The sequence below is a fragment of the Glycine max genome, chromosome 4, assembly GCF_000004515.6.
Source record: "Glycine max cultivar Williams 82 chromosome 4, Glycine_max_v4.0, whole genome shotgun sequence".
Taxonomy (NCBI): domain Eukaryota; kingdom Viridiplantae; phylum Streptophyta; class Magnoliopsida; order Fabales; family Fabaceae; genus Glycine; species Glycine max.
The window spans coordinates 40,993,694-41,018,609 of NC_016091.4; the positions used below are offsets into that span (position 1 = coordinate 40,993,694).

Here is a 24,916-nt window from a genome sequence, read left to right on the forward strand (position 1 = left end):
GGTAATTGAACTTGTTGATGTGGTCATAGAGATCTCCTCCCATATCCATTTTGAGTTGATACAACTCCATCTTCAAACAAAGGCGATTGGTTAGCAACTTTGACGCATAGATATTCTCGAGTTTCATCCACAAGGCCTTCGGTGTTATCTCCTTCAACACATTGTGTTTTATCTCGGGAGCAAGGGCTAACCGAATCGTGCTCACAACTCTCATTTGCATCTTAGTCCACTTGGTTTCATTTATAGAAGTCGGTCTTTCATCTTCTAACGCATGATCAAGACCTTGCTACACCAAAAGGTCTTGAATAGTACTCTGCCAAATCATAAAATTTATTTTTCCATCAAACAATGGTATCTCGAACCTTTGTGTGCTCCCGGCCATAGCTCTGATACCATTGTTGGGTAATCAACGCTCTCATAAATAAAATTACTCACACTCACAAAGAATCCTGAGAACACAACAAATATTACACCGTAGAAAAATAATAACAAACACAAGAATTTAACGTGGTTCGATACCTCTTGCCTACGTCCACAGAATCGTCTAAAAAAATATTTCACTGTCACAAAAATGATTACAAGATTGTAACCTACCCTAAATAGTGTATTACTCTACAAATCTGAGTACTTCACTCAATGCTTACAAGAAATGATAACACTCTCACACAAAGACACTTTTCTCTCAACATGCAAAGTGACTTTGTTTCACAATCTTTCTTTTCGCACACTCTCTCTACATGTGTTGTGTCTCCACTAAATCTCTTCTCTATTTATAGTGAAGATTGTCACCAACTATAATAAATAAGTTCTCTTGGTAGTTGAAATAAAAAACAACTTCCAATACATCCATTCAATTAAGATTCATCTAGTAAAATGCAATCTTCCACTTTTGCATTTAAATCACCTAAACCTTAGTGATAAAAATTCAATTCTCAATATGCATGTCCCTTTTGGCTTGAAACTCTACAATATGATCAATCAAGCATCAGTTGAACGTCCCTATGATCTGGGCCATATTGGAATGAACCAACAATCTCAACAGGTTAAAAGATATTTTAAAAGAAATTGGAATAAAACCAAACAAATCTTACCTGAGAGCCCCGTCATGTTCTTTACATTGAAACCTGTAAATTTGTTACAAGTTACAGGAATTTGTTTCAAACTTCAAGGTGAATAGCTTTCTCTTCATTCTAATGAAATCCTTCTTGAGTAGCTTTTTATGCTCTTGTGTTAATTGAGGATTATCAATTCAGAATTTAAAAATGAAGTTCTCTAGTATGTTTATAAAACAATCATTTTTATTTGTTTATTTAATTTTGTATATGCTTATACTTGAAACAATACAGTATTGATATCCAATATATGTTAACTTTTATTCAGGTTCCATGTCTTAGACGCGCAATTTGAATGTAACAAGTCAAAACATTAGGATATATACTCTGCTGAACCTTGTAGAAATGGGGAAAAAGAGACTTTTTGCTATGGTTTTCTAAATGCAGCAATGATGAAGCTGGATTGAGAATGATAGCATAGCATATATTCTACTGCTTTAAAGTGATATCCTTGCTCTTATTGAATACAAGTATTTTGGTATCTCAAATCACCTGATATTTCTCTGCCTTTTCCATTACACTAATTATTACTGTTTCCAAACTTTCTAGGGATAACTCACAGTACACCAGATTTTCCATTTATCTTGACATAATTTCCATTTCCCAATTGACATGTTCCTGTTAGCTTTCATTTAGTTAGTATTGCTACCAATGTCCAAAGCTGAACTTAATCAGAAGAGGTCTTCTTGTTGCAGGGTTTCAGATATTGATGACACTTTTAAGTTGGCACCGGCTTTCTTATTTTAGGCTCCATTTAGGTATGACCAAATTAAAGTATATAAATAGAGAATAATTAATTTTGTAAGATTAAATTAGGCTTAAATTTGAAATGTAAGATATCTATATACTATCTATAAAAGAGATACCCCTGGAAATTCCTAAAATATCCCTATCTAAGATTGTGACACCTGTTCATTTCCTTAATTTTTGGGTCTTTTAGCCCTTTCATTTCTCACTCTCGTGCTTCTTACATGTGTCTGATTTCCCAGACTCCACTTGCTCACCTGTTTTGGACACGTGTTTTGCTTTTTTTTCAACAGCAACACGTCTTCTTTTTCTTAAAGCACTAAAACAGCTGGTGCCGGAGCAAGCAAAAAGCCATCCCTCAACTACGTGATGGCCTCATAGCTTCCCGTATTGTTCAAATTAGGTTTTCCCTTTCATCTTCTTCTTCTTATTATTACCCTAACCCTAACCTTAGCTATTCGAATTCCACTCCTCTTCGCGAAATCATGGCGACGACTTTGGTGAGCTCCGCGGGTGGGATGCTTGCGATGCTGGACACGCTCTCTCCAACCTCAACAACTTAGCTTTTTATTATGGTCTATTGTCGATTCTAAAATCCTAGCTGATGAAACTGATGACAACAATTGATGTATATTGTTTCTGGCTACACCAAAACTCGGTGAGGATAAAGTCAGGCAGTGTGTTGATACAAAGACTAGGAGGAGAATACCCACCCAAAGCTATTACTAAGGTGCTTACTTTAATTTAGTGTATTTTTCTTCATTTTATTTTATTTTCCCATTCTCTTGCTAAGGTGGTATTGAATGCCCATGAAAATATTCTATAGATTATATATTATTTGAAATTGAAATAAATAAATAATAATGTATTAATTTTGAAACCCCCCTCAGTATAAGGTCAGTCTGGCCCCGGGGAGCGGGTGTATTGAGGTAAATTTACAGCTCTGCCTCTGCTCCGAAAGAGCATTCTCCAATAACGGTTTCACTCCTTCTGTCGCGCCGCTGCAGGTAAACGCTCTCTTCTCTCTCTCTTTTTTCTTATCCTTGAATTAGCTTCGCACACTTTTCCTCTTTCAAAATTCTATTGCACACTGATGTTTTTAATTATAAGCCATATTTGTTAATCATGGATGGTGGGCGGCCAGTTGAGTTTTCAATTACATCGTTTATAAGTACAATCCCATGATTCATTATTAACCAACTGTATAATTTGGTTGTGTAGCTTTTGAACCTGCCACACTAACCCTTACTACCCCTTTAAACTAAGAAAAGAAATTTATTGCCTCATCTGTTAATCCTATGGTTGCAAAATATATTATCTTATTAGTTCCTGCATGAAATGTTTGTTATCTGAAAACTAGGTTGCACTCTGGAATATATAAAGTGGCTTACCAATACCAGCATTTATCTGCAATTCATATATATATTCAGTCATTTCAGTGCATGCAGCTCATGACTGTCAATTTTTACTTTTCTATAGTAACCTGCTTATTCTTTTTTGAAGATATAAAGAAAGATACTTTACCAGCTCTAAGAGATATCAGAGAGCAATGCATCAATCAACTTGAGCAAATGCGACCTGACCACATGAGGAGGCTTAACCCAACTCCATATAAGGTCACAAAGTTAAACCTTTCTCTAAATTACTCAATTGTTTTCGTCTTGAATGATTTTGTTTTTTTTTAATCATGAGCAGGTTAGTGTTAGTGCAAAATTATACGACTTCATTCATTTCCTGTGGCTCAATGAGGCACCAGTTGGGGAGCTACAGTAAGGCAAATAAAATGGCGGTGTGCCTTCAGAACCCAATGGGTATGGCAAAAAAAATGTTCAGTTCAGGGGAAATTTCTCCATACAGTATTTTTTTTATCAGCATTTCTCCAATTTTGTGAGTTAAGCAGCCTAACTTGATGTAGCATATAAACTCTCATTGGTCACTTTTATGCTTGCTTGCTAGCAGTTTTATATTTAGTTTTGTTATGAAAGCGAAAAAATTGGCTTTATTAGTTTCATAGTTAGGTGTTGGTTGTACTAATGCACTTTCTCAAAAGTCAAAAGTTGTATGACAGCATAATAAACTTGACAATTACAAGCGATTATGACTTTGAGGAAATGTTCATGTACTGTTTTGGTTTTTAAAGAACATTTACATTTCAAAAGCGATAGATGCCCTAGAAATGGTATCTAATTATTAAGATACTGATAATAAATAATAAAGTGTTAATATGAAGTTATTATCATTCAGCTAATTTGTGAAACTGAGTTTGGATGAATTTAAGTTTAACAAGTGAGTTCATGGTAAATTGATTAATTAGGTTTAGATAGTTTCTGTAAAGTGAATTTGGCAATGAGGTAGGCATTTGATTTTGCCTATAAACAATTTCACCTCAAAGTAAAAACAGGAAATTATCTCTCTCGAAATCTGACATTTCCAAACCATGGATAGATATTATAACTATAGGCTACAAACTATAGACCCATCATAATAGGACATATATATATATAGGAAAACATACATGGAGGACACTGACATGGAAGAAGATGAAGAGGAATATACTTTCAGGTTCAAAACCGGGATGAATCCTTTGGACTTTGTTGATGATAATGATGATTCTGGCATTCAACCCTACCAGCGGTTCGTGCGTCTTGAACGGGAAGCCCTTGCTGATAAAAAGCGAAAAGCACCTGAACAATTTTATTTTATTCTCCCATTCTCTTGCTAAGGTGGTATTGAATGTCCGTGAAAATATTCTATAGATTATAAATTATTTGAAATTATATGCATATGGATTGGAAAACTCTAGAGATAGCATCAAAAGACCAAATTTTGAATCTAAAACTGTTGTATCATTCCCTTTAGGTGGAAATTTGTTGGATATATTAATTAGTTGAGCAATTCGAAGACAATGTCTTTATGTTTTTTATGATTTTAATTTTAGTAAGAGTCATTATGCTAGAGGAAAATATACAAATGTTTTAATGTAGAAACAATATACAATTTTTTCTCTCTTTGGGAATCTTTATTGAAACACAGATACTGTTAAAAGCTACGAAAAGAACCTAGCTTTCGAGACCTAGGTGTCTCCAGAAACAAGGTAAGAAGGGAAAATTCGTATTATTTGCTTGCTTCCATTAGTTACATTGCTACTCTTTATATAGAGTTTTTCTCTGATTCTAACAATCCTAATGGTACTTTTGGCAATGTGCCTTGGAGGAAAAAAACAAACAAAAGGAATTATGCATTTTAACGGATACGTGCCACCTCAGCGGACAAACAGAATCTGAGGATTTGAGGATCGTGCTGCGTGTCACTGCAGGGCACCTTGCCTCTACTCACTTTTCCACAAAATCCCTTAGGTACGGAGGCTTGACAATTGCCCTCTTTGGCCTTAATTCTATTCCTTGAATTGTTTCTGAATGTGGTTTTGCTATTGCCTTTGGTTCCTCTGTGTTGTCTCGTGCTATGCCTATGGTTGTAACATTCCCTCCCGCATCAAGAACAACCTTGTCCTCAAGGTTGTAAGTCTCCTTCAAGGTCATCCATGGCTCCCAGGATGTGTCTTCCGATAAAAGGCCCGCCCATTGGACTAGTACAAACAACTGTCTTTCGGGTTCTTGACCTTCCCATTTGGTGTCTAAGATGGTGAGAGGAGTTATAAGGGGTTGATTATCCTCAGCTGAATCAGGGAGAATTGCAGGGGTGATCGTGGAGGTGACTGGTGTGTGGTAGGGCCGTAGTAATGAACAGTGAAAGACAGGATGGATTCTTGAGGATTCCGGAAGTGCGAGCTTGTAAGCGACAGGTCCAAGCTTTTGGACAATCTGAAAGGGGCCGTAGAATCGCTTTGCGAGCTTGGTGTAGTTACCTCCTGAAGCTGTTGACTGACATTGAGGGCATAATTTGACCAAGACCCAGTTGCCCACTTCGAAGTCAACCTCTCTTCTTTTCTTATCTGCAATTTCCTTCATACGGGCTTGTTGTGCCTTATGTAACTTTTTGGTCAAACTTTGAATCATCGTGTCGCGATCAATAAGCCATGTATCCACAGCATCAACGTTGGAATCTCCGGCGAGGTATTGAGGGAAGTTTGGGGGTTTCTTACCGAAGGTGACCTCATATGGTGACATGCTCGTGGTTGAGTGGACTGAAGTGTTGTAGGACCACTCAGCCCACATAAGGAAGCGTCCCCACGTTGCCGATTTTGTGTGCACGAATGCTCGGAGGTACTGCTCGAGTATCCTGTTCATCACTTCCGTCTGCCCATTCGTCTGTGGATGGTAGGCAGTACTCATGCGGAGGGTCGTGCCGCTGAGTTTAAACAACTCCTGCCAAAACGACTGATGAAGACGGGGTCTCGATCTGAGACGAGGCTTCGTGGTGGACCATGGATTTTCCCAGAAATCTCAATGAACAGGCGGGCTACTTCAAATGTCGTGTAATGAGCTGGAAGTGACCCCAAGTGTACACCCTTCGAGAATTTATCGACTACGACAAATAGTGCAGAGTGACCCTTGTACGGAGGAAGGCCGACAATGAAATCCAGGGAAAGATCTTCCCAGGGTCTCGCCGGAACCGGAAGCGGGCACAAAAGACTTGAGCTCTTCTTGTGATCATTCTTTGTTTATTGGCACACCAGGCATGAGGAGATGAAGAGCTGAACATCTTTCTTAATTGAGGGCCACACGAAATTCTCACTAATTCGGGCCAGGGTCTTCGCAATGCCTATATGACCACCCGTGGGGGTGGAATGAAATTCCTCGAGGACAGTGGAGATGAATGGAAACTCCCGGGGGAGCCATATGCGGCCCTTCTGCAGAATAAGCTCATTCTGAATAGAATAATCTGGATATTTCTCTGGTGTAGTGAGAATTTGGTCGCGTAGAGCCAAGAATTCAGTGTTGGTGTTAAGTTCCCTGCGTAGTTCCTACAAGAAAATGAAATTCGAAATTGTTAGCAGAAAAAATGTGTTTTGGGAATTTTCTGACCGCCGGGACAGGCTATTAGCCACCGTGTTGGAATGCCCAGAACAGTACTGAATGGTGTAGTCAAAACCTAAGAGGCGCGCCAAATAACGATGTTGCTCTGGTGTTTGCACCGCTTGTGTCATCAGGTCCTTGAGATTGCGGTGATCAGTTAAGATTGTAAAAGGGTGGCCGAGAAGATATTGTCGCCACTTTTTGACGGCGGCGGTAATGGCGGCAAGTTCCCTGACATACGTGGACGCGCGGAGAAGTTTGGGGGAAAATTGCTGACTGAAGAATGCAATTGGGTGGTTGTGTTGAGACAATATCGCCCCCATGCCTTCGTCGGACGCGTCAGTTTCGACGACGAAGGGAATGGAGAAATCCGGCAGGTGGAGGACTGGGGCACGACATAAGGCTTCCTTGAGTTGATTGAAAGCTTTATCAGCTGCTTCATTCCATTGGAATGCATCCTTGGTCAAAAGGAGGGTCAGTGGAGCCGCAATTGACAAATATCCTCTGATAAATTGTCCATAAAATCCCGATAGTCCCAGAAAACCCCTTAAGGCTCTAACAGAGTTAGGGGTGGGCCATTGGTGGACCGCTTCAATCTTAGCTGCCATGGGTTCTACACCACGAGGAGACACGATGTGCCCCAAGTACTCGACCTGCTGAGTAGCAAAGGAGCATTTGGAAAGTTTAAGGAAGAATTTATTGTCACGAAGAACCTCGAAGGCGGTGTTCAAGTGGTTCAGGTGCTCCATGAAAGACTTGCTATAAATTAGTATATCATCGAAGAAGATGATAACGAATTTACGCAAATAAGGTTCAAAGGTGTTGTTCATCGTAGCTTGGAAAGTTGAGGGGGCGTTACATAAGCCGAAAGGCATCACCAGGAACTCGTAGTGTCCCTGGTGCGTCCTGAACGCCATTTTGTTGATGTCTGCTTCGTTCATCAAGATTTGGTGGTAGCCTTGCATGAGGTCCAGCTTTGAGAACCAGGTGGCGCCGCCGAGCTCGTCCAACAACTCATCGATTGTGGGAATAGGAAAACGGTCTTTGATTGTCAGTGCGTTGAGGGCGCGGTAATCAACGCAGAACCGCCAGGACCCATCACGCTTTTTGACAAGAAGCACAAGTGAAGAGAATGGGTTGTTACTTGGGCGGATGATGCCGGTCTGAAACATCGCTGAAACTTGGGCTTCTATTTCGTATTTTTGATAATAAGGGTATCTATAAGGTCTTACGTTTACATGGGATGAGGCTGAGGTGAGGTGGATGCAGTGGTTTGTCGGTCGGGATGGGGGTAGGGAAGATGGTGGTTGGAACAGGGACTCAAATTTGTGTAAGAGGGATTGAATTTCTGGGGGTGTGTTGGGAGAAGTGTGTATAGAGGAACAGACCTGGATGTGGAAGAAGTCACTGACACAATCCGTCTGAATCATACGACGGAGCTGCGGGGGAGAGACCACTTGAAGGTCTTGGACTAAGTCACCCCAGAGTTCGATAAGTGCTCCCTGATGATTAAATTTCATCGTTAAGTTGGTGTAATCAGTTAAAATTGGTCCGAGAGACTTTAACCAATGGACGCCGAGAACGATATCGGCCCCACATATAGGCAAGACACGCAAGTCAGTGGTAAATGTATATCCTTGGATTTGAATCATTGTATTGGGGCAAATCGTGTGACATTCAATCTCATTCCCGTTCCCGATAAGGACATGCAAGGGGAAGGTTGGTTGTGGAGTGAGGCCCAGATGACGAACAAGGCGATTCTGCACAAAATTGTGCGTGCTGCCGCCGTCTACGAGGACGACGACGGCGTGGTGAGACACTTGGCCGAGGAGACGGAGTGTTTCCGGCGGAGAGTGGCCCGACAGGGCACAAAAACTTATTTGGGCATGGGGTTGTTCGGGTTGGTTTGAGTTGGGCGGGTTCGGGTTTTCGGGGCTCGGGTTAGGGTTGGGTATAAAAGGGTCTGAAGGTTCTGGAGGGTTATCTTCGTCCGCGATTAGAAGGGAGAAACGGGAGGCGCAGCGGTGTCCCTTGGTGAATTTGTCATCGCAGTTAAAGCAAAGACCTTGCTCACGGCGGAGAGCCATTTCGGCCGGAGTAAGGCGCTTGAGAGGCAAGGGAGGGGGCTTGGGTGGAGTGGGTAGCAGAGGGAGAGGCGGGGGATGTGTTGAGGTTGTGGAGGGGAGTAAGGTAGGTGGTGGTTGGGGTTGAGGTGGAGGTGGGCTAGTGGTGAAGGTGGCGCGGCCACAAAACGCGCTGCGATTGTCGGCTAATTTTTCCTTCTGAAGTCTGGCTAGTCCTGCGGCGTGGACAAGGGTTAGGGGTTGGAGGGCTTGCACCTCCCGTCGTATGTCGGGGTCGAGACCCGAAACGAAACAACTGAGGAGAAGGGAGGGGGAGAGGTCGACGATTCGGTTTGCAAGGGTTTCGAATTGCTGAAGGTACTGAGAGACGGTGCCCTTCTGGGTTAATTTGAAAAGAATCCCAGTTGGGTCTTCATATGGGGAGTGAGAAAAGCGAGCCTCAATGGCTTCGAGAAAACTAGCCCAGGTTGTGAGTTGGTGGTTGCGGGAAAGCCATTGGAACCAGGCTAAAGCTGGCCCTTCCATGTAGAAGGAGGCTATGGTGAGTCTCTCGGATTCTGGGGTTGAGTGGTAAGCAAAAAATTGGGAAATTTTAAAAATCCACCCTGAAGGGTCCGAGCCATCGAAACAAGGAACATCTAGTTTCATTTTGGGAGGGGTGATGATGCTGTTTGTGTGGTGGGGGTTGGCCGAGGAAGATGAAGGGGAGTGGGTGGTGGCAGTGTGTTCCAGGTTCGAGAGGCGGAGGAGCAAGTCCTCAAGCTTATCAGTGACCTGAATTTGGCTGGCTACGAGTTTTGCTATTGCATCTTCAATACGATCCAGGGTAGACTTATCGTGCGAAGCCATTGGAGGAGAAGAAAATGAAAGCACCAGAAATGTTAAGAGCTACGAAAAGAACCTAGCTTTCGAGACCTAGGTGTCTCCAGAAACAAGGTAAGAAGGGAAAATTCGTATTATTTGCTTGCTTCCATTAGTTACATTGCTACTCTTTGTATAGAGTTTTTCTCTGATTCTAACAATCCTAATGGTGCTTTTGGCAATTTGCCTTGGAGGAAAAAGACAAACAAAAGGAATTATGCATTTTAATGGATACGTGCCACCTCAGCGGACAAACAGAATCTGAGGATTTGAGGATCATGCTGCGTGTCACTGCAAGGCACCCTGCCTCCACTCACTTTTCCACAAAATCCCTTAGGTACGGAGGCTTAACAATTGCCCTCTTTGGCCTTAATTCTATTCCTTGAATTGTTTCTAAATGTGGTTCTGCTATTGCCTTTGGTTCCTCTGTGTTGTCTCGTGCTATGCCTATGGTTGTAACAGATACCCAGAACAACTGTCCTTATTGATAAAATATATACTTGAACAATACTCATGGATAACCACGTGATACTTGGTTAATTACAAATGGTCGTTGTTGCTGCATTGTGTGTGCAATATGAAGTTGATTTCAGACCAAACATGAGCATTGTAGTCAAAGCTCTTCAACCTTTGTTGACTGCACGACCTGGACCTGCCAGTGAAACACCAAAGATGTGCGCATTCTCCTTTTCCTTTTCGATCTCTGTTTTTGCCACTTTGGATTTGGGTCAGTTTAGTGGTAAAATTTTATTTACTCCGATCCACTTCCCATATAAATTTTTGGAAAATAATTTTAACTAAATATTCTTTGTACAACTTATCACTTCCCAAATCACCCAGACTTTGTTATTGATGCTTTTGGTCCTTATTTTGCTTGATGGTGTTTTGCCTCATTTGTTGACGCGTGCCACAGAGCTTCCCGTATTGTTCAAATTCAGGTTTTTCCTTTCTTCTTTTTCTTCTTCTTCTTCTCATTCCCAATTCAATTTTCTTTCTTTCTGAAATTCATTCATTAATTAATTCCTTTGTGCCAAATAGGCGACTCTATCAGAGAGAGCTCTTGAACTACTTGCTTTGCTTGATGACGGCGTTCCTAAATTACTCCTTGATATCGGTAATATAAATTTGAATTCAATTTAGCTATTCTCTGTGGCAATTTGGTGACGTGCGATGTGTGTTGTTATTTGGTGCCTAACTTCCTAAGGTTGAGGATTAATTTCCAATATCAAACTCTTTAATATCAATGTTAGTCTTTTTTTCTTTTTTTACAATACCTTTCTTTTAATTCTTGCATCGGAAATCAATTGGCGAACATGACTCGTGCGTATACACGGGTTACCGACTAGTGTCATATAAAATACCGACTAGTGTCATATAAAATAGAGAATCACATATTTAAGAACTTAAAAAGCAGAATCAGTACATGGTTTTGTTATAGATGTAAAATTGGAAGGATGACAACAATATGCTCCCATGATCATTTGAAGTCAATGGCTGTATTTTTATTTTTTTTTAGAACTTGATTATCAATCAATGGAACATGTCATATATTTTTTTTTTATTGATTATGGTATTAATATGAAATTGTTCTTACCAGGAGTAGTAATTATTCTTTGTCACTAACCGTGAGCGATATTTCTATTTTATATATAAGGTGAAAGTAAAAAGGATACTAACATATAGAGAGAGTCTCCACTAGTTTTTTTTATTTAGAAAAAAAAATCTTCTCTAAAATCTGAATACAAGGTCAATTTATTTTTCAAAGATAATGCTCCATCATTAATGATACTCGAATAGAAAAGATGGAACATGATATCTTACCATGTGACTTGGTTAACAGGTACACACCTTTCTTACTCTTGTCCATTTTCTATATTATTCTAGTGTTCAACCATTTGTTGTTGCATCAATGTGCCCTTCAGAATTAAAATGAAAAATCGGTCTACCCCATAGTGAGGGAAATTGAAAAGCTACCTCGCATTCTTCTTTTTGTCAAAAAGCAGTGCTTCAAGTCCTCATTTTCTTTCGATATGCTTTTCCAAAGCACTTTTTTTTTTTTTTATCTTTTGCCTTTTCCTTTTTCTGACACGCTTCCATTTTAGTGACACACCTGAATTCTTGGTGGCTAGGTAACATATCTGTTGTGCATGGGAAGGGTTAAATACTCATAGGAGATATTTAATTAATGGATCCATGAGTAATCATATAAGTGATCGCGATACTACACTTTAATCTAAAATCTAAAGACTCGTATTTATATATATTTTTTTCACTTATATGGTGTTCAACGTTCTAATTTCTACTGAATATGAGATTTCACCTCATATTTATACTCTAACTCTAATAATATTTCAGGGCAAATCAAAATACAAATTGACTTAATTAATTTTATGAATTAAAAACTAAAGGTAAAGTTTTGACTTTCTTATTAACATATAAATCATAATGGGGTATTAGTGGGACAGATAGAACCTTAATATTGTACTTCGGTAAATCATAATTGGAGTTATAAGGGGGAGACAGATGTTTCACATGAACCTAAAAACGGTGCTAAATGGTTGACTTCAAGTGCCAATGAATCCCGTGGCAAAGATGTGGAGATGAAAGAAACCAATTAGCATCAATTAATATGTTGATATAATGGGTGCCTAACACATTTAAATGCAAAAATTATTGTGGTTCATCCACTATATGTTATAATCAAATAATTTAATGTACATATTTAGTACTATTATATAAAGCTTTAGTGGGAAGCTGATTCCTAATCCATTGAAGTTGACAATGGATTAAAGAGGGATAAGAGTATGAAGCAATGATTCAAGAAATTGCTTTTCTAGTAAGTCACCTTTATAAGTGGCCATGCTTCCTAAACCGTGTCCCGTAGTCTAAGTGTTTCTGCTTTACTCTTTTCACCATAATTATATTTCACATGATCAAAAGAGAGGCGAAAATGGCTTAACAACTACATTTGTCAAACCTTATAATAAGAGTATTAGGCACTTTAGGCCAATGGAAGAGAGCTGGTAGGGCCAATTGCATTGAACTATTAGCAAGTGTGTGAGTTAAAAGCATGAAGCACTTTCTCCATGCTAATCAAATTTTCCATAATTTATATCATACTTGTACAACAATGAGTGACTAAAGGGCAAAGGTAAAGCTTTCTACCTTCGTTTCCCTTTCTTTGAACAAAAACTCACGTTGGTATTCAAAATTGGGGGAAAAAAAACCATTATTAGAAAACTAGAATTTTGGTGATTAAATTTGTAATTAAGTGTCACCAACCTTTATATTGGCTGCTAGTTTGATCAGGACTCATATGGTGATGAGTAATGGATATGTGGCTATAGGCTGCCAAAATGTTAGGCTATTAAAAGAAAAATCAGGAAAATATAAATGTCATTTTCATGTCGATCTCACAAAAATTGGAAATAAAAAATTCCGAATATCCTAGAATTGTGAGTGTAGTAATGTGCAACGGAGGAAAAGGGGCATAGATATATGAAATTTATAGCAAGCTTTTTTATTGGTGATGGCTAGAAACTAATTACGATGCCTACTTCCAACAAACCGTCTGCATAGTTTTTGTTCTAATAATTGAAGTTTGGGCATAGATATATGGAGGAAAATAAATTAACAATTGCTTTCTTCCGGAAAAGGGAAAGGAAAGGGCAAAAAGGAAAAGAGAGGAAAAGCCAAAAGTAACAAAGAGTGCAATGCCAAGAGGAAGAGGATATCGCCAATGTGTCATTTTTTCGCATTTAAGGGTCCCATCACCACTCATCTTATTCCCAAAGTGTGGTTTGTATTAGATTGAAGCTGAGAAAATATCTAGGTATTTTCTTGTGCTTGAGGGTGATTGATCAAGTGCACACAAGTTGGGCTAGTTTTGATGTATCCACCGCAAAGTACCATCTAAGGAAAATTCAATGATAATATCCAACATATTTTAATATAATTTCAATTAAGGAGAGTATATGTTTTAAGACAAATGTTTCAACTAAGGAAAGTGATTATATATATTTTTCGTTATAAAGTGGTATAAAAAGTAATATTAAAATATATAGAAGAATTGTTTGTCTAGAAAAAAGAAGAAAAAAGATCCGAATTTCCGAAGAGATCATTGAGAGAAAGAAGAATGTTCTAGGCTTTTGTCATTATTCATCTTTAATAATTTGTATCAACTTAATGTATGTTACAGCAACTCTTAAATTTTGTCAACTACTGATTTCAAAAAAAAAAAAATCTTGTCATCTACTTGTTCATTCTATGACCTTCTAACATTATCCATTTGTGTTGGGATTCGTGTATGTAAGAAATTAAGTATTTCTTTTGTCAATTTTAATAAAATTAAAACACAATTAGTGTTTAAAATAGAATTCTTTGTTCTGACCAAACATGTACAATGTTAATAGCAAGTTACAGCTAGCAAACAGCTTTATCTAAGGAATATAACACTTATGCTTATGCAACTCAAATATTAATCCCATTAATTCTATTTTTTTTCTCTAATCCTTTTTCTCAAATAAAATCAGGACTTCCGCTTACTTTTATGTGGTCTGTCAGGTCTGGGCAAAAATGTGACTTTTGTCATTTTAATCATAATGAAATTATATATTTCATGTTAAATCAAATGATAATTTCTCCCATGAAAATTCTATATTACCCTCGTAAAGGAAGAGAGTTTTTTTTAAGCAAAAGAGATTGTGCCAAAGCAGCATATTCAGGAATATATTAAAAACAGAAAGAGATACAGAATAAAATAAACATTGGGGAACCAAAACCAAACCCATACGTGAAAACAGAAACAAGTAGGCACAACCTAAACATGTATGAAGGAATGGTTTGTCGATCTATCATATACATAACAAGAGAAAAGAAAAGGGGAATCAAATCCCATCAGCAAAAAGAACAAATAACCATCTAGATCTAATGCTCCAAGGAATATAAAGGAAGAGAGTTTAAAATCACAGCATTTCATTAAATTAAAACTCAAATTTATGTACATGGTCTTGATCACATTAGTATGAAATTCAACGTTTATAAAATCTGAAATTAACAAAAACATTTATAAAGAAGGGCCAAATGGAGATTGACCTTCGAGTGCAAATATAGAAAAAAGTTTGACTGCAAAACCAACTTGTCGAGCAAAGACAAAAATTGGCCTGGGTCATTTGATGGTGTCAAATGAAAGGGTCTTCATTTAACAAAGAAGCTCTTACGTTGGATACAAAGAATACCCAGCCCTTACGGTCTAGAAACCTTTCTAGCTTTGTAAACTATTAGATCCTCTTTATCATCTACTTATGAAATCAAACCAAAAGAAGCTTTTATGTGTCCTTAGCTTAAATGCCATTATTTCGTATACGTTACCCACCTTACAATAATATTTACTCCCTCCTGATCAAAATTATTAATTATTGATGTTTAACGTTAATGTACAACTTAAGAACTATTAATACTAATCACAAACTACATGTTTAGTCTAAAATATACCTTCCTTTAATACTTATAATGAGAGTAATTGGTGGCATATATCATAATTATCTAAATATGTAAAATATCAACAGTTTTTTTTTTAAAAAAAAGAAGCTAACACATTAATAATTTTGGTTTTAAAGGAGTATAAAGAAAAAAAAAGGTTAAATGTTTCTCTATCCTCAAAACTGTCACTTATGGTTTGGTCCTTCAAATTTAAATTTACTTTTTTTAGTCTCTCAATTTCAATATATATATATATATATATTCTTTTTTTTGAAATAAAGAATATTTTATTGTCAAAAACTGAACAATACAAAACCCGCCGATCAAAGATCCAGGCCCAAACTGACAAGAAAACCCAAAAAGATTAGAGATTCCTATTGCAATACATCATAAGTTTTCTATTGTTTTCAATTCTTCTAAGAATCACATTTTTTATAGTCTCCCAATGAAGCTCTTCTTTCCTACCACCTTGAAATATGATCCGATTTCTCACAAACCAAACCCTATAAACAGTTTCAGCCACAGCCAGCCTCATCAAGCTTCTTTTACAACCTTTGCCTTTAGTATTTTCCACAATCCAACCAAGCTCATCATCCCACATAGTAGGAGTGTGAACATACCCAATCCAACGCAGAATCTTCTCCCAAACTGGTTTGATTTCACAGCAACTAAAAAACAGATGTTGACATGTTTCAGCCATCTTACAGAAAACACACAAACCATCAGTGGGCATGCCTAACCTGATCATTCTCTCTTTTGTTAACAACCGCTTATTGCAAGCCAACCACAGAGTGAAAATTGCACGAGGCCTAGCATGGTTACCTATAATAATTTTTCTCCATTCCACCTACAGTTTAATACCTCTAATCACTTGCTACATTTTCCTCGTATTATACTTTTCAGCATCACACATCTTCCAAACCGCAGACTGCGTAAGTAAATTTTTATACTTGAAAATAGCTTTCAACATCCAAGAACAATTTTGCCCCGGCTGGAAGTTATCTGCATTATTATTTTTCATATAATAAATGTGTATCCAATGAATCCACAACTTATCCTTTTTCTCCCAAATATTCCAAAGAAGTTTACCAATTGTAGCTTTATTCCAATCCTCAAGACCAATCAGGTTCAATTCACCTGCATTTTTTGGATCACAAGTATGATCCCAAGAAATAGGGGCTTTCCTACTGTTATTGCTCTTACCTGTCCAAAGAAAACTTCTACAAATCCCTTCAATATGCTTCACCACTTTCTTAGGCAAAGGAAAAATTTGGAGCCAATAATTTGCGATGGCAAATAACACGCTGTTAATTAATTGCACTCTGCCAGCATATGATAGCAGTTTTGAGCTCCAATGTTGAACTCTTTTCAACATCTTATCGATCAAAGGTTGACAATTACTAATAGTGAGCTTTTTGCTGTCAAGAGGAACACCAAGGTACTTAAAAGGCATTTTACCAACCAAAAAACCAGATTCCTACTGCAATCTAACTTGAGTATCCTCATCCACCCCTCCAAAATAGATTTTACTCTTGGAATGACTTATCTGAAGACCTGTTGCTTCTGAAAACTCTTTCATTTTGTTCATCATCAGCTTCATTGAACCACGATCCCCTCTTAAGAAAATCAGAATATCGTCCGCCAAACACAAATTAATAATTTTTAGCTTCTCACACTTAGGGTGGTAATTGAAGTTATGGTTTGAACCAAGGCCATGAAGCACTCTATGGAGGTATTCCATAACAAGAACAAAGAGGAGAGGAGAAATTGGATCACCTTGCCTCAACCCTCCTTGAGCTTTTAAAATACCCGTTGGAGTACCATTAAGGGAGAATTTGTAGGAAAGAGAATTAACACAAGCCATCACCCAATCTATAAACTTATGAGGAAATCCCAACTCCACCATAATATGCTGCAATGCTTGCCACTCAACCGTATCATAAGCCTTCTGAATATCCATTTGCACCAAGCATCTAGGAGACACATTTTTCCTACCATACCCTCTCACCAGCTCCTGAGCGAGAAGAATATTGTCCTGGATATTCCTACCAGGAATAAATGCTGATTGAGTGTCTTCCACCACACTGTTTATCATAACACTCAGTCTACTAGTCAATATCTTCGAGATCACCTTATATATTGTACTACAACAGGATATTGGTCTCATGTCTTTGATGGTTTTTGCCTCTGGGGACTTAGGGATCAGAGAAACAATAGAGCAATTTACAGCTTTGTACAACTTACTAGTATTAAAAAATTCCATAATAGCATTCTGCACATCATATTTAACAATGAGCAAGGCTGCCTTGAAAAAATGTGAAGTGAATCCATCTAAACCAGGAGCTTTGGTCTCACCAATATTCACTAAAACATTCCAAATTTCTTTTAGGTCAATAGGTCTAATGAGCTGCTGAGCAAGATCTCTAGACAAAGTTTTACCATCTCTCAAAACAGGGATATCAATTCCTTTCAAATCAGTTTCTTTAGTACCTACCAACTTTTTGTAAAAGCTCACAATCTCTTTTTCAATACTCTCTTGTGTGCACAACAAATTTCCATCTAAATCTGTCAAAGTATAGATGCCTTTATTCTTATTTTTTTCCTTCAAAGTATATATATTCTTTTTAGTTCCTCCTAATGGATTTTGACGGTTTGAATGTAAAATTTTGTGACGCTTTTTTTATCACATAAGAGACTAATTTTATTTTATTTTTAATTAAAGGACTAAAAATTAAATTTAAATTTGGGGAGACCAAAAACAAAAAATAACCTAAATTTAAGGGATAAATATATATTTATGCCAAGAGAAAATTAATTTTAAACCCTCTCCGTTCTATTTTATATGATGTTGTAAAAAACATTCTAAATTAATTATCATTTTACAAAACCAAATAAAATATTAATTTTTCTATAGAGTACCTTAGTGAGAGTAGTTGTTACTGTGTAGTAAATATAAAATAATTAATTAGAGAGATAAAAAAAATATATTAAAAAGTTACATAATATATTTTATAAAATTTAAAATATTAATTACATTTTTTAATAAATGGAATGAAAAGAATACACTGTTAGTATAAAATATCACTTTATATGTACTTAAAAAAATTATTATAAAAATCGATCATCTTATTATATATATACTAAGTTATGTTACGATTAAATAATAATATAAAAAACTTTTACATCATCTCTAAATCCTAATTAAATTCCTATAAAGAAACCATATTCCTTGTTATCGACAAATAGAGGAATGTCTTAGCAATTGTGAATGTGTGCATACGATGATGACATCTTTCAATTGAACACTATAATAACAAGTGAAAGAATGGGCTTCTTTTACCATCTTTGTTACATAGTTGACGTTAACAACTAACAAGGTATATTATCTAAAAAATTAATATATATATATATATATATATATATATATACATAAAAAAAGTAAAAAAAAGATAAGAAAATTTATTCTAGCGGTCCAGCTTTTATGCTGCTAATGCTAGTTGGTAAGATCCTTAGGAGCAGATAAAGTACAGCTAGCTGGCATATTTTAGATGCAAGTTTATCCTCAAGAGTCCCAAAGGAGGGTCTAAGTGAAAAGATCTCTTATTCTTATTCCACTATACTCCCACAATTGTACCCTTCTTTCACTGCGGGAATAACTTTTCAGGACAAAACAAGCAGTAGAAAAAGTGTAATGCTTTGCTCTTTTGTTATAAATTCCCGAGTTTAATGATTTTTTTTTAGCATTGTAACAGGACACATGGGATATGACTCTGACAACAGTGTCCACTGCTTTTCGCCTAGTAGGGTATATGTTATTAATATAATATGACATGATTTACACATAATTTATTCCTTAAGTATGTAATTAGAAATTTAATTCTTATAGGTGTATAAAAATATATTTGTTGAATAAAATCATTATTTTAATTAGATCTCATTATCTTAAAGAATTATTAATTTTTAACTCTCGATTGAGATATATAAAAAAACTGCGTACCCCATTGTCCAGAGACTCTTCGCTATGCGAAGGTATGTGGGAGGGATGTTGTAAGCAGCCTTATCCTTGCATATGCAAAGAGACTCTTTCCGGATTCGACTGAGATATATGTTGAATTAAAAAAAAAAAGTGTATGTACTTATATTCTGGTTCCGTTTTATTTACTTATCCCTCATCTTTTGAAAAAGCAGATACCTCTACTGATATTCAGATTCAGAGAGATGGGGAACTATCCACAAAATATACTGAATTTTCCACAAAACAAAGGAAGTCTCATATTTTCCATTTTCATAAGAAAATATAGTACCTCTGGATTTTTATACATGGTAAAGACCTTTTTTCCATCAGTATTTTCACATATTTATATATGTACACCAACTCAGAACTCACCAAACTAAGCACATAAAAAGCAAAAACAAAAAATATAATGTGACACGAAAGAAAGACAAAAATTAGTTCCCACTTCCCACCGCCAACTAAAAAAACCTCCTAGTAGATTAGTTCATTCCATTCCCTCTACCTATGCAGAGGAAAATCCGAGACTACCAACCTTCACTTCATTGCAAACTCAATGAGGCTAATTCCAAAACACCCATTGCTGAAAGATGGTCACCGTCTCTTACAAAGGGTGGTTTTTGTTGCTATTGCTAATTCAAGAGTTCTCATGAAAGTTAAGGGATCTAGACAAGGCTGCAGGGTTAGCCCTCAACACTGGAGAGGCTTCAACAACATGGTCTTTCTCATCTTTCTTTGATTGGAATCCCTTGAACATGCCACCACCAGTGACACACTCATTCTTGATCCCTAAAGTTGCCCATATGGAACTCTTTGCAGCCTCACTTGGGTCATCAATTCTCAATGTTTTCGGGACCAGAACAGACCCGTTTCTCTGCCTGGAGGGTGATTCTTCTTGCAAATGGTCTTGTTTTTCCGCGACGACGCGGGAGTGTTTCCCTAGTGTTGGAGAATTAGGACCGGAACTGGGAGACCTTGGAGTAGGAGCAGAATGGTGTGAGTGTTGTGAGGGAAACCATGGAATGTTCCAAAATGCTGCAGGGTAGAATGACATGGGAAACCCTGGAGGGCACATAGCAGGTGCTGCTGAGGGAAAAGGATAAGGCCAAGGGAGAGTGGAAATGCATGGAACCTGGTGGATGAAACCGTTGCTGTTGGGCACCATAATCGATTCTTGAGACGTGCTTTTCCCACTTTCCTCATTGGAAACAGTAATTGAAGATGCACTTGAGCAGTCATCACCGTTGTTATTGTTATTGTTGTGGTTGTCTTTGTTTCTCTGATCCTCAATTGTGTGAAATCCGTTTCTTGTGTTGTTGTTAAGAGTACCCTTTTTCTCTGCTGTGAGGTTAAGGATTGATGCCATGGAATCACAAATTGGAGGGTCTAATCCGAAGCTGAGGACTCTCCCATTTTGTTTCAAAAGATGAGTTCCGTTGGGGGCATCGATTCTGGCCGCTTGAAGAGCTTCAGAGATTGTGATGTGGCGGTAGTGCGAGGCTGAGTTCTTGTTCTTTCTTCGCCCCGCTCCCACCGGCACGTTCCGCATGGTGCCGCCAGCGGTCCAGTACCTTTGGCACGCCTTGCAGAAATAGCGGGGTTGGTTAACGTTGTAGTTGTTGTAGTAGCAGAACTTGGTGTCCATGCTGTTGCAGCGCGGACACGGCAGAATTTTGTCTGGCTTCTTCAGTGTTTTGTTGTTGTTGTTTTCTTGTTGATCGTTCTCTGACTTGTCGTTTTTTGACTTTGCAGATTCTTCGTCTATGGAAGGTGTATTTGGGTTCTGAATACCCTCTGACGTCTTAGAGTCTGCAGCATCTGGAGGAGGATCAGCTTCTTTCGTTTTCTCACTAACTTTTTCAGCTCGAGGATCCTAATAATTTGACACAATTTTTTCTTATTAATGAAATGCATACTTAGGAATAATAACACCAAGTATTTACGTACATATTCACAAAGCACTATAACTCGAATCACAACAACAACAAGAAGGTTGGAGAAAATTAAAAATATTCTGCTCCATTTTTTAAATATTTGTGTTGACACTTGAGAGTATAGGTTTCTATCGGGATAGTGAAGAGTAAGTAAATCCAATTAAGAGTTTCACGATATATATATATATATATATATACCCAGAAGATGAAAAGGAACAATCCAAAGGGTTAAGAAAAGTCTAGATTCAGGATATGAAGAAGCTAACTTGATAGATTATAAGTGAAAAACGTATTTATTTCACCCTTAATAAAAGTCTAAAAATGGAAATTGGAGCTTTGAATTCTGATGGTAGAATACAAGCAGAAAGATTTGACTAGAAGAATCAGTGTGTGACTCACTGTGTTCACATAAATACAGCTCTTTAAGAAGGACCAATCAGTTTATCAAATAAATTAAAATTAATTCATGTAAAAATAAATACCCAGGCTTTTCAAGCAAATTGGAGTGAAATTCTTCAGTATATGGTTTAATCAATACTAACATGAAAAAAATAAAAAAAATCAACTGAAACTTAAAAATAGAAATTTACAAGTAAAAACACTTCACTTTCCCTTCTCCACAAGGGAAGGAGGCAGAAAACTTGAAATTTTGCAACTAAATACAAAAATCATATTTATTTTTTAAATCGACTCTTCTTCGAATACTCTGTTTCTTGAGTGCCAGATCCCAGACACAAAATCCGAAAAATAAGCAACGCCCGACAAAATATTATAATCCTAAATTTCATAACCAGAAAAGATAGGAATCAGGAAGTACTAATTTTAAAAAAAAATTGAAAGAAAAAAAAATACACACACGGCCGTTTCACATTATAAAACCACCCCGAATTAGAAAAAAAAATTGAAGCAAAAAGAAATACCGGAAAAAAAATTCAAAAAGAGGGAAATTTTGGTTCAAGAAGAAAAAAGTAGATGTTGAATAAAATGAAGAAAAAAAAAGTAACACCAACCCATCAATTATTCAAATTCAACCAACCATGTCTCCTTTAATCAAATTACCTTGTCTTTCTCATCTTTGTCTGGGTTACCAATACCAAAGTCTTCTTCGTCCTTGTCGACGTCCATCGCCGGCGGCCAGTCGGTTTCGCCGCCGGCAATGGCTTGAGAATCGGCTTCTCCGGGGAAGGCAATCTTCTGGCCGAAGAGCTTAATTGCTGGATCCTTATTTTCCTGCATTTTTCTGGCGATCCAAAACGGAGGACACGACACAACAAAAAAAACGCGCGAGATTAACAGTTTTTTGTTTATGCCGATGTTTATGATTGCGGCGGCTGTGTCAGGTTGGCTGGTTCGTTACTTCCTCTGTTTCAGATGTGTTTGTGTGAGTTTCGGTTTTTTTTGAGGTTTGGGTTTTGATCTAAGTTGGCAATGGGAGGCACGACGAGTTGGATTTTGATCCGTTTAAACCAGAGCAGGGTGCCACGTCACCAGGGGTTTCGATTCTTGGCCACAAGTTTTTGTGGCTTGCAATAGATTTTCTTTTCAAAGTGTTTGATTCTCTTTCTCTGCGTTGGTGTTGCACGCTCTTTCTGTGCACCCCCACTCGCCGCCACGTGGGCGTGTGCTCAAGGGGTACCCGAATTTTGGTCTCCATGGAGGGACGTGATTGGTTAAGTTGTTGATAATATTGTCCAACCAAATTAGGCTACATGGACTTTCTTCCCACAACATATCACATTCTTCATCTTAAAAAAAAAAAAAAAGTGACTTTTATTTATGAATGTATAATTTATTGACAATTATGTCTCTGAAAAATAAAAATATAAAATTTAGTTTCTGAAAGTATAAAAAATACAATAAATATATTTTGTCGTTAACTTTCGTATATCACAATCGATAAAATAATCTACATGGTACATGGAATGAATTTGTCACTGAAATGATTGTCAGCGTGGTCATGCTAATTAGATTGGATAAAAATATCATCAAGATATCATTTTTGGACGTAAAGGTCAATAATTTTTTGTTAGACGAAATTGTCAATATTTTTTTATTGAAGAAAAATGTTAATAAATATTTTTTGGACCTAAATGTCAGTATATTCTATTGGACCAAAATGTTAATAAGTTATCATTGTTGGACGAAAATGTCAGTAATTTTTTTTATTGGACCTAAATATTAATATGTTTCTATTGGAGTAATTTATTAGACCTGAAATTTCATTTCATTTAAGGGTAAAATATAATTTTAGTATAAACTTTCGTCATGTTTATTGTTACAAGCATAACATTATAATAATTACTTAAAAAATATACTGACAAACATAATTTAAAACAAACGTAATAATAACGATAATATTGATTATCAACTATAATTTGTCTGTCACAATAAAAATTATCTAAAATAAACATTGTATCAGTTTATCAAAATAAATATTGTAACAGTGTACCAATCATTACAAATTTTTTCAAATTATAATAATTAATCACAATCTACCATAAATAAAAGATAAATAAATTTCATATTTCACTTCTACGAATCTTGGTTATTTTATTAACAGTGACGGACGGAAGTTAACGGCCGGATATATTTGTAGCAATTTTTACACTTTTGGGGACTAAAATTTATATTTTCATTTTTCAGGGACACATTTGTCAATGAATTACACATTTCGGGACAAAAATGACTATTTACTCTATTCCTATTCCCAGATAGTGGAAAGACGAAAAGTCAAGAAAATATTATATGATAAATATGTTCTTATGTTGACAATTAGAGATGATCATGTTGACAATCATTTTAGTGACAAATTCGTTTCTCTGTGTCACGTAGGTTATTTTATTAACAGTGATGAACGAAAGTTAACGATCAGATATATTTGTTGCATTTTTTACCCTTTCGGGGATTAAATTCTGTATTTTCATCTTTTAGAGACGAATTTGTTAACAAATTAAACATTCAAGGACAAAAGTGACTATTTGCCCTATAAAAAAAATGCTACTATATTACAATGGGTATTTTTAAATGAGTAATGCCACATGTATCTCATATTGTAATCTCTTCCTAACATTCTCTTTATGATTGATTAAAAATTAGTAATTTTAATTTCACTTCTAAATTAAGAGAAAGTCATTAAATGAATGAGAAGTATGGTCCATTAAAATTAGTTTTTTTCAATTAATTTCATAAGGAGAATATTAAAAAAAGAGTGTAAAAGAAAGTGTTGTTAAATCACCAAAAGTGTTGATCAATTGGCGTGAGATTGCTCTATCTTAACTAGAGATTTCAAGTTCTAGTCTGAGTATATAAGTATGCAATTACATTAAATATTTGAGAAAAATTTTTATCACCAATAATAATCATAATTGACTCGAACAAGATTATCTCTGATGGAAGAGGCATGTGTTCTAGAAAAAAAATGTGGCTACCATTCAGCTTTTTGGTTTTTATCAAAATTAGAGTTTTATTATAGAATTCGTGTTTTTTAATGGTAATACTGAAGTTAAAACCTGATGCCTCATGCAAACTAGCTAAATCTCTCATCACTGGATTGTTACTAGTAATTTAGAATTTTGTATAAGTGCATTTATCGTATAAAGTTTTTTTTTCATACTATTAACTCTTCATAGATTCCATTAAAAAAATCATCATAGATTAAAAGAATGTTAACTTTTGTAATAATAATTAAATTTAAGATTATTTTTAGTTG

At 36.6% G+C, this 24,916-nt stretch overlaps 1 protein-coding gene and 1 long non-coding RNA gene across 2 annotated transcripts; one reads left to right on the forward strand and one right to left on the reverse strand.

Annotated features, from left to right (window-relative positions):
• The first annotated feature begins 2,149 nt into the window (after window positions 1-2,149).
• On the forward strand, window positions 2,150-4,636 carry LOC102666349 (uncharacterized). Its single transcript, XR_003266816.2, has 4 exons — window positions 2,150-2,589; window positions 2,750-2,866; window positions 3,363-3,475; window positions 3,555-4,636. It is a non-coding gene; the product is annotated as an uncharacterized lncRNA (long non-coding RNA).
• A 14,872-nt stretch (window positions 4,637-19,508) lies between these two features.
• On the reverse strand, window positions 19,509-22,728 carry LOC100803454 (cyclic dof factor 3). The gene is made up of 2 exons (XM_006578507.4): window positions 22,267-22,728; window positions 19,509-21,146 (listed from the first exon to the last, which is right to left on the reverse strand). The coding sequence occupies exons 1-2, from the start codon at window positions 22,441-22,443 to the stop codon at window positions 19,911-19,913; spliced, it is 1,413 nt and encodes a 470-aa protein (XP_006578570.1). The 5' UTR covers window positions 22,444-22,728; the 3' UTR covers window positions 19,509-19,910.
• Window positions 22,729-24,916: the final 2,188 nt, after the last annotated feature.